This window comes from Cornus florida, unplaced genomic scaffold (genome assembly GCF_030987335.1).
Source record: "Cornus florida cultivar Cherokee Brave unplaced genomic scaffold, ASM3098733v1 CherokeeBrave_3.0.0_Hap2_Chr09, whole genome shotgun sequence".
In the NCBI taxonomy this organism is placed as follows: Eukaryota; Viridiplantae; Streptophyta; class Magnoliopsida; order Cornales; family Cornaceae; genus Cornus; species Cornus florida.
The window spans coordinates 53,770,003-53,781,127 of record NW_026775579.1 but is presented as its reverse complement, the minus strand read 5'-3'; the positions used below and the strand labels follow the sequence as shown (position 1 = coordinate 53,781,127).

Sequence of the window (11,125 nt, the reverse complement as noted above, 5' to 3'; positions counted from 1 at the left end):
TACTAATGAGCTGTTTTATATCTTTTACGAAAAGACATTTTATTTGCAATCCAGTGACCATCTGGTGACTATCAACGATCAAGTCGTCAATTTGAATGAGTCTCCAAATTACTAAAGAGCACGAAAAGACATTTTACTTGCCATCCAGTGACTATCAACGATGAAGTACTCAATTTGAATGAGTCACCAACGTATTAAAGAGGCCGCTTTGTTTTTTTGTCTTTGTTTTTTTCTTTCTTCTTCTGACTTTCTCTCTTTGACTTGACTTACATTTTTATATGACAAGTAAGAACAAAGTTGAACAAACAAAAGATATATTCTCTGTTTTTTATTACATACCCTAAAAAAACAAAAAACAAAACAACAAAAGATATGTTACACGTTGTTAGACTTTTAGACTTAATTTTTATTTTTATATTTTTATTCAATTAAATTTAAAATCCAAATTGAGCCCCATAGTATTTTAAAACTATATTTACATAGATGAGTTTCTTCTAATCATAATCTAACATAACTGAAGACGGTACGTCTCCTTATTCTATAAATTCTACAATTACTTGGAAATTTTCAGTACCCTTCTTAATCAAAGTTCTTTATTTATTTATTTTTTTAATAAATAAATAACCGAAAAATTTCAAGATAAATAAGAAACTTTAATTGAAAAGGGTACTAATGAGCTGTTTTATAAAATTGAATATTAAGTATTAAAAAATTATAAGAACTGAATTTTAACTGATGAGGTTGTTAACTAGTAATTAAAAATAATTTTTTTAATATCTCTTTCAATTTTCAGCCATTTAATAATAAGTAAAGTTCCTATCACTTAAAATTTTGTCCTATTTTAAATAACGATAACATTCAAATTACATTATTACTTAATTAAATAAGTTTTTAATTGAATTATCAGACACCACTGTCCACAGATGGTCACTGATCTTATCTTAGGTTGTGTGTGTATATATATATATTATGACATCTACCTTAAAGAATCACCATTATTTTATATATACATACAACTTAAGCCACTATGTATACTCCGTTATTATTCATCGTCCTTTCTTTTCTCCTATCTTCACCATTTTCATCTTCAACACTTCTCAGAATAACCAAAGGCTCATTCCTCTCCGTGGAGAAACCAAGCAACATTTTAATTTCAGAGAAAAGTGTGTTCTCGTCGGGTTTTCATGCTGTGGGCAATAACACATATTGCTTCGCAATATGGTACACTCAATCATTGGATGATGGGAGTTACACGGTGGTTTGGATGGCCAATCGAGACCGACCAGTTAATGGAAGACGCTCAAAGCTCTCCCTGCTAAAAACTGGTAATATCATCTTGACAGATGCTGATGGTCTCACTGTTTGGGCCACCGAAACCACCTCAACTTCTTCGGTGCAGTTGGAACTTTATGACACTGGTAATCTTGTTCTCCATACTTTGGAGGGTAAAATTCTTTGGCAAAGCTTTGATTTGCCAACGGATACTCTTCTTCCTCAACAACCACTCACCAGAAGCACAATACTTGTTTCATCAAGAAGCCAAAGCAATTACTCTTCCGGTTTCTACAAGCTCTATTTCGACGATGATAATGTGCTCAACCTTCTCTTTGATGGCCTTGCGACCTCCAGCGTTTATTGGCTTGACCCGTGTTTGCGACCATGGCAAGCTGGAAGGACCAACTACAACAACAGTAGAATTGCAGTACTTGATCCCGCTGGCCATTTCAAGTCATCTGATGATTTGAAGTTCTCGGCTGCCGATTTGGGCATAGGGCCTAAGAGAAGATTGACGGTTGACGTTGATGGCAATGTTAGATTGTATAGTCTGAATGAGAAGTTGAGATCTTGGGTTGTTTCATGGCAAGCCATTTCCAATCCATGCAGCATTCACGGCATTTGTGGGCCCAACAGTCTGTGTACTTATGCTGCTGAAAGCGGTCGGAGATGCAATTGCTTACCGGGACATAAGATGAAAAATCACACAGATTGGTCTTATGGTTGTGAACCAGATTTCACTCCCTCTTGCAACAATGACCATGAAGTTGCTTTCATCAAACTTCCTCATGTTAAGTTCTATGGGTATGAACTTGGCTACTTCGAAAATCAAACCCTAGAGTGGTGTGAAGAGGAGTGTTTGAAGCATTGCGATTGCAAAGGGTTTCAATTCAGTTATGAGTCTGATAACGGTTACTATCTTTGTGCCACCAAGGCTCTGTTGTTTAATGGGTATCGCTCGGTGGGATTTAATGATCCCATGTACATAAAATTGCCCAACTCTAAGCTCTCCTCCTATGATAAGCCGAATCAAGAATTCCGGTTAGATTGCTCACACCAAGTTACAGCACTCCTTCAAAGAACATACAAGAAGAAGCAAGAAAATGGCGCGGTGAAGTTCATGCTTTGGTTCGCCTGTGGGTGTGGAGGAGTTGAGATCATCGGTTTCTTGTTCATACTGCTGTATGTCATGTATAGAAACCGGGAAGGCTCTCGTGTAAGTGACAACGGTTACCGGCATGTAGATATTGGATTCAGAAAATTCACATATGCCGAGCTTAAGAAGGCGACGCTTAATTTCAGCGAAGAGATTGGCAGAGGAAGCAGTGGCGTTGTATACAAAGGTATATTGTCTGACAATAGAGTTGCAGCAATCAAGCGCCTCGCGGAAACTGATCAGGGCGAAGAGGAATTCTTAGCAGAAGTAAGCACCATCGGGAGGCTTAATCACATGCACCTGACAGAGACATGGGGTTATTGTGTGGAGGGAAAGCACAGACTTTTGGTGTATGAGTACATGGAGCATGGTTCTTTAGCAGAAAACATAACCTCCAACACACTTGATTGGCAGAAGAGGTTCGAAATTGCTTTGGGTACTGCAAAAGGTCTAGCTTATTTACATGAAGAGTGTTTGGAGTGGGTTTTACACTGTGATGTAAAGCCTCATAACATACTCTTGGACTCCAATTACCAACCAAAAGTGGCAGATTTTGGGCTGTCTAAACTCTTCAACAGAGGTGGGATTGGTAATTCTAGCTTCTCTAGGATGAGAGGAACAAGGGGTTACATGGCTCCGGAATGGGTTTTTAATCTTCCCATCACATCCAAAGTTGATGTGTATAGCTATGGTGTTGTCATGTTGGAGATGATAACCGGAAGAAGCCCGACCGGTGCTGTCCACACCATGGATGATGATGGAGGGATGGAGCGGAGAAGGTTGGTGACATGGGTGAGAGAGAAGATGCATGCAACAACTGGAAATGGATCATGGATTGACGAAATCATAGACACCGCCATGGATGGTGAATATGACAAAAATAAGATGGAGCTTCTGGTTAGAGTGGCTTTGCAATGTGCAGAGGAAGATAAAGATACAAGACCCACCATGACTAAGGTAATTGAAAAGCTTTTGGGTCATAAAAATGATGACTTTAAAAAGTCCTTTGGTCATGAAAATAATCAGTTTTAAAAGTCAGTCATTTTTTAAAAATAAAAATAAAAAAGTCTGTCCTTGTTTACCTATCATATGACAGTTTGAAATTTGAGTGTGATAATAATGACTTTTGGGTCATGAAAGAAATGCTACCGTTATGTCTTACTTATTTGTTATTCAGTGTGCTTTAACTTTTGCTGCATCTGTAGTTTGTACATTGTGTTATTTCTACTAAATAATTTTTTTTAAAAAAGTTAGTGGTGTAAACTATTTTGTCGAGAGAGACATTTTTTTCATTAGACATTACACTAATCATCTGTTGATCTTATACATTTTTTTTTTTTAATATATTATTGTCCAAAATGTATCACTAGCAGTAATACAAAGTAATAGAAATTCAATCTAACATATATATATATATATATATAGTAAAGTGACTGCACTCACATTTTAGAATTATTATTTAAGTTTTTTCTAATATCTCAAGTAAAGTATAAAAAACATACCTTGATAATAAAAAATATTGTAAGAATGTCTTTATGTTTATATGTATTTGTATCCAGATATCATGTAAAAATGGTTGCTACTCAAATGAACCACACAATACATTCATGTGATTAGGACGAAAACAAAAAACTAGTTAAGAGAAACATTTTACTCCCCATGTTATAATGTGAGCATCATCTGTATATAGATTCAATCAAACATCGTTACTAGTTAAAGTTTTTTTTATTTTTTTTTATTTTTATTTTTATTTTTATTTTTATTTTTTTTTCCTTCCTGTTAAACTAGGGGGAGAAAAAAATCGAACTTAAACACATATGTTCAGGGAATTGGACACTCTAAGACTAATTACATTCCCCTAAAACTCCATATGTGAATAAAGTGATAAAATAAATAGTAATAAATCATATAAAATTAATAAATTTATGGTAAAATCCTTCAAAAATATATTTATTACAATAATTATTATTATTATTTTTTATTTTTTATTTTTGGAGGGATCAAATATTCAAATGGTATTTGTTGGAGGCGATTCAAGATTAGAAGCATGACTATTGCTTTCTAATTATCTGTTTTTGCATTAATTGCTGCTTCTTCAATCTTATTGATTGGCGTACCTTGTATTTGCTTCTCCTGATGGTCGGTAATGACCTACGTGCATTGTACTTGAGCTAAATGATATTGGAATTGTCTCTGTGATCTTGTCAAACATTACAGTAGTGATTGTCAGTATTGCGTACTTTACATGTATTGATTTTATTTATTTTGCTGGCATTATATATCATAGGGTAAAGTGCATTAAACCCCCCCCCCCCCCCCCCCTCAACTATGGGGGGGGGGGGGGGGGGGGGGTTTGCAACTAACCCCCCTAAATTAAAAAAAACTCTTGAACTTTCACTTTTTTGCAATTTGCCCACTCAGGCCACCGGAAAAGATAAAAGACAATTTTAACCTTATTCAAAACTACATCGTTTTTATCTCCCTCTCTCTATTTCTGTGTGTGTGTATATATTATAAATATATGTATATATATATATCTCTGTGCGGCACAGAGAGGAGAGGGAGCACATCGATCTTGCCGGCCATTTATGGCGCCACCTCGTTCATGTCGTCGTTGACCGGTGACACCGACGGCAAGCAGCCGTCGTCCTCGCCGACATTCCAGATCACCAACATGTCCCACGTGTCCCGCCAAGAATAGAAGAAAAGGTTGCAGAGACCCGAGCGGCGGAGATAGACCATCACGGCCGAGTCCTCACTAGACGACCTCTTCATAGCTGACCTCTTCACTGCGGCAGACGACGAGAGTAGATCTGACATCCTAGTGTTGTCGACGGCGCAGACGGTGATGGTCTCCCGTAACTCCTTGTGCCACACCTAGCGCGTCCTCACCGCCTCACCAGTAACTCCTTGTGCCGCTGTCCTCTGTCCTCGTCGGCGCCGTTTCTGGGTTTGACGGCAGCAAAAAACCATACCAGTTGCAGAGTTCGTGATTTGGGGATTTTTTTATTTTTATTTTTTATTTTTAGTTAAATATGATTTGGGGAAATTTGGTAAAGTCATGATCAATTTCATTTTTCCGGCTAGGGTGGATTGGTTGGGCAGAATGGTGACTGTGGAGGTTTTGGGTGGAGAGCGGTGATGGTTTTGGTTGAAGGTGGTGGTGGTGGACCAATGGTTATGGGTTTGATGTGTTATTTGGTTACGGATTTGGAATGGGGTGATGGGTGGTGGTGGTTATGGGTTTGCAGAGATGGGTGGCAGTGGTGTTGAGGCGACAATTTGCTCACCAGCAGCTGGGTCTCCTCGTCCGCCTCTCCGTCTTCGACGTCTCCAATAATAGACTCTCCGACCTGATTTCGGCTTCGTTGGGGAATTGGAGTGGGAATTTGCCATTCGATAATGGTGACAAAGGGGCATTATAGTCCTTTCATGTGAACAAGGGCACTCTGGCCCTTTAATTTTACAATTCCCATCATGTGATAACATGTGCTGTTTTTGCCGGTCATAATCTACTGGAGTGGGGTGATTTGTAACCAAACACTATAGTTTCGGGGGTTTTTTGCTCATTTAAAAATTCAGGGGGGTTTTGTGCTTATTTGGGTATAGTTGAGGGGGGTTTAATGCACTTTACCCTATATCATATAATATATATATTACATTCTATTTATGTTACGTGAATAGAATAATACATAAAAAGGTAAATTATATTGACTTCCTAATCCAAGTTTAATACCAAAGTGTTTAGGAAAGTGAAAGTCATAAAGTCTAATCGGTTTATCTACGTGATATTTTGTCCAAATCTCAAAACAAAAAGGAGGACAACATAATTTACCTATAATGATGTTTGCACCTTAAAAATAAATTTTAATTCGGCCACATGGCATTGAATAATTTGATAAGAGTTCTTACTTCAATTAATTAAAATTCATTAATTGTTGGATGACTTCTGGGCTGTAATAATAAATGATCATTTATCGTTGATGCAATACTTGGGACTCTTATTCAAATTGGAGTCTATAGTCAATAATTGTAGCTACCGTTAGTTTTATTCCAAAAAAATACGTTCATTTGGATAAGCGGTGAAATGAGTGTATGTGGATAAGCTTAAGACAAAATAAAGTGTATTTGGATAAGGAATTTTTGTTTATTCAAATATAATATTTGAACTTCTTTTAGTAACTGCTTGGAGCCTCAACTATAAATAGAAGAAGAAGACCTTGGGCAAAAGGTCCCCGACCACAACAACTTTCCTGTTTCTGCAATTTCAGACTTTTGCAATTTCTATTTTTCTGCAATTTCAGACTTTTGCAATTTCTATTTTTCTGCAATTTCATACTTAGTCTTTTACTTACATTTTACTTCTATTCATAGGAGTAGCCTAGTGTTAGATTTAGAATAAATCACTTCTTATACTCTGTATGAGAATTTTACTTATAAAATAAAAGTCAACGCTTGGCTTCAGTTCCCTCTACTTTTATTTTCTAAGTCTCTTGAAATTGATGAATGCTCGTGTAACTTATTTTACTCTATTCATCCATTCCACTTATAGTGTTGAAAGTCCTCTTTATTGAGGCGTTGAAGAACCTGAAGGAAGGGGTCATCCTTGCCTTCCAACAGTCGCCTGATTCACAAAAGGGCCGATTACGAATTCGGTCAGCACCAATGATAATTTGATTATCTAACCCCTTGGGTCGAAAGACTCTGGCACGTCCCTAAAAAAAAGAGCCAAACAAATAAAAACACACAAATACACAAATTCCCCATAATATACTTATTTATATATACATATAGTATTTAAAAGTATGTTTCTTATTTCAAACAATGTATGCAAAAATGAGAAAGAGGGGTGATGAGCTTCGCCTACGTGTACTACCCCCAACCCAACACATTTCAAATTGAGAGTTGAAATGTTTATCCTTACTCCTATATTTTGTAGCTATGAAGCCAAATTTGGCTCATTTAATAAGAAAAATTATTTGTGAACATTTTCTTAATCTAGTAGTTAGGTTGCTCTCCGTTATATTTGAGAGTCTGATTTCGATTTTCCACACCTCTAACTTTTAATCTAACATTCTTACTTTAAAAAATAAGAAGAAGAAAAGTTATTCGGGCTTGATTTGAGTTCATGTTTAACATTATTATGCTTTGTTCATGACTTATACTAACCTACATGAGTCGTTCATGAACCTATATAAAACTATACTTATAAACATGTTTATAAGCTTATATGAGTCCTATAAGAGTTTATATTGATGAATATATACAAGCCTACACGAATTTATGTTTACGAGCATACACTAATTGAACCCAATACTATTTAGGATTAGATCGTTTACTAAACAAGATTAAAAATCGAACTCGACTCTTTTGATTAATGATCGAATTTGATCCAAACCTTAAACGAGACGAGCTCGAATTGTTCATAAACAACTCTGTTTATTTTCTATTTTCTTGAACAACTCTGATTTTTTTAAAAAAATTTTTTTCTAACTAACTGAACGACTTTAGTTCATTTGGAGCCCTAACTACAAGGATTTGAAACAAATTCTTAAATTTGCCGCCACAACTTCTAATTGAAATTATTTCTCCTTTTTTTTTAAAAAAAAATATATAAATAATAAAAATTCCCTTTCAATACTGTATGTCTTATGTTGTATTAGGTAGGAATTAAGTTGTGTGAAGAGAAAATAGTAAGGAATGAACAAATTTCATTTATTTGGTAAAGATGGAATAAGGAAAGAGCGGAGAATGGGAAAAATTAATCATCCTTCATCTTTTACAAATTTTCCTCAAATAAAAAATAGGCGGAAGAAACTAGGGAAGACAAGGGACTATTATAGAAGTTTTAAATTTAATATTATCATAAATTATACAAGTTTTAAATTACAGTACTATCCTCTATAAATCACAATATTTTAAAACTTTCTATTTACTTCTCTCTTAACGAAGATAGTAAATTCTTAACGAATATAGTAAATTATGAGCTTATTCTCTTCTCTTTTCTTCTATTCAACCAAAAAATATATATATATACATCATCTTCCCTAAGGGTTCGTCTGATTAGATAGAAATTTATGATAGAAAGTGAAAATGAAAAAAAAGTAAAGTGAAAGAAAGTGAAATTAAGTTTCTACCATACATTTGATTACCATGAAAGTTTTTCTAGAAAGTTATGAGAAAATATTATTTTTTTAATTTGGGTAAGATGAAAGTGAAAAGAAAGTGTAATACTTGTCAAAACTACCTTTATATTAGTTTGAATTTAAAAAATAAATATTGTGCAATAGATGATGAAAAAAAAAATTATAATAAAATAAGACAACCAATTTCTGGAAGTTGGATTATACATAGTTAGTGAGGAGAGACTCAGCTAACTATCCAATTAGATATTATTATTTTATTTTATTCGTTATTAATCACTATTTACATTTACCCATGGCTAAGTGTTGGTGAATTATATAAAAGATATATCAGCTATCCTATTTTATTGAGAAATATATGTATATATATTTCATAAAATATTAGTTAACAAGTCACAAAGAATTGCCCAAAAACAAATACAATCAAATTAGTTGGATATAATAGGAAAGTCAAATAAAATGAGACTCCTTCACACGAAAATAATATTTTCGCGTGTTTATAGGTGCATAAAATTTCGGGTTGAAGGCAACAATTCAATAAGAAGAATTTATACTCAAACACTCATTGGGAAAACAAATAATCAGTGAACGAAATAGAAAAAAAGCATGATCAATTCAGAAGAACAAAGTTACAAAGGCTTATAGTGCCAAGAATGATCTATCTTTTATTTGAGTCTTGCCCTCATATATATATATGTGTGTGTGTGTGTGTGTGTGTGTGTGTGTGTGTGTGTGAACAATGAAATCATTATGGAGGCTATCCATATTTGGAGCTTAATCATTCTCTACAATTTGTTGGCGTCCATTACTCATAGTCGTGTTGGTCAAGGCTTCAGGTTGGGCTTCCCGAGTTGGGCTTCGCTCATCAAGTCGATTTGGGACTTGAAGCTTCCTTTTGGGCCCTTCAGTTGTTTAATGGGATTGGGCTTCTTTCTTCGGCCCAATTTGTTGGGTTAACATTCTTACTTGATTTGAGTACACATGAAATTTTGTGATTGGTGGAGAAATTTCACGAGAGAAAAATAGGCAGGAAATCAAATTTTCTCTTTCCTTTCTTTAACTTTTTATCCAAACTCCAAAAATATTTAATTAATTATTTTTTTTTACCTAAGAATGTCTCATTCATCGATTATTCTCTTTTCCATTAAATTTTATTATTTATTTATTTATTTATTTTTCCCTACTAAAGAGCATTAGGGCTTTACTCGTATGGGCTTGTATTTCCTACTTTCTTGTATTGCTCAATTCGGGCTATGTCTAGAGGTTTGCGTCAAGGCGATCCTCTCTCACCATATTTATTTATTATTTGTGATGAGGCTCTTTCTCTGGCTACTTGAGGCGATCCTTTGTGCTTTCGATTTGGGATTTTTCTTGTTTATGGTTTGAATCGGATGCCAAAGTTGTTGTGGTGGGGGTGTTTTGTGGCGTGACTTGTCCGTCGAAAATTGCTTATATATGTTTTGACATTAATCGGGATTTGAGATGGTTTTCGTCTGCTACTTTGACTCATGTGCGTCGCCGAAGTAATCGGGTGGCTCATGCTATGGCAACTCTTTCGCTGCCTGGCCTTGGGCTTGAGTCCGATCAGCTGTTGTCTTCTCTACCTCCTTCCATTGTCCTTTTCACGGTCGCGGATGTTGGGTTTTAGTTGTTTTTTTTTTTTGTTGTTTTTGGTTCCTTCTGTTGTGGTTGTCTTTATCGTGAAAAAAAATAAATAAATTTGGGGCTATGTTTCGGCCATAGCCCCACCATGTACTATATTTATACGGGCGCAAATCCTCTGTTGTAGATTCCCAAGCTGTCCCTTACTGTAAGTTCTTATGTGGTTTATGTTTGGCCACGTCATTCACCACCATTTGACAATTGAGACCGTGTTTGGCAATTACACTACCATTTATAAGTAACATTTCACCACCATTTAGAAGTAACATCACAAGATCTAAAAAGTAATATCACATGATCTAAAAAGTAACATCACTATTTAAGTAACATTTCACTACCATTTATAAGTAACATCACAAAATCTAAAAAGTAATATCACCATTTATGTGCATACCTTAATTTAAAGGTGAAGATACTTATAAATGGTGGTGAAATGTTACTTATAAATGGTGGTATAATTGCCAAACACAGTATGTTGAATTGAGTTAAATTTGTACGTGACATTACTTAGTCTGTATTATGTGCATAACTTATTTTGTGTGTGAAGATACTTATAAATGGTGGTGAAGAAGGATCCAAACGCTGCCTCCATTCCACTTAAACGCTGCCTTAAGAGCTATTAAATGACGAATGATGTGGCAAAATATAGGCCACTTAAAACTCACAGCAGGAACTGCATAGGAATCTCACAGTAGAGGATTTGCGCCCTATTTATACAGTACTTTTCAACCAACGAACCTTGTTTATGCCCTAGACACAGAGAAAAAGAGGTGCTGGGCGAGTTGCTGAAGCAAGTACACGCGCGTCCACTGGCCACCGCCACCCGCGTTAGCAAGTAGCAGTGGCATTGGGCTTACATCGGCTGCCGCAACCAACAGCTAGCCTCTAG

The 11,125-nt window shown here is 35.5% G+C and overlaps 1 protein-coding gene across 1 annotated transcript; it reads left to right on the top strand.

The window, feature by feature from the left end:
- The first annotated feature begins 920 nt into the window (after positions 1–920).
- On the top strand, positions 921–3,874 carry LOC132273963 (putative receptor protein kinase ZmPK1). Its single transcript, XM_059775091.1, has one exon. The coding sequence runs from the start codon at positions 1,028–1,030 to the stop codon at positions 3,461–3,463; it is 2,436 nt and encodes an 811-aa protein (XP_059631074.1). The 5' UTR covers positions 921–1,027; the 3' UTR covers positions 3,464–3,874.
- Positions 3,875–11,125: the final 7,251 nt, after the last annotated feature.

Coding starts and splice junctions, on each gene's coding strand:
- LOC132273963 (XM_059775091.1), top strand. CDS start 1,028: ATGTATACTCCGTTATTATTCATCGTCCTTTCTTTTCTCCTATCTTCA.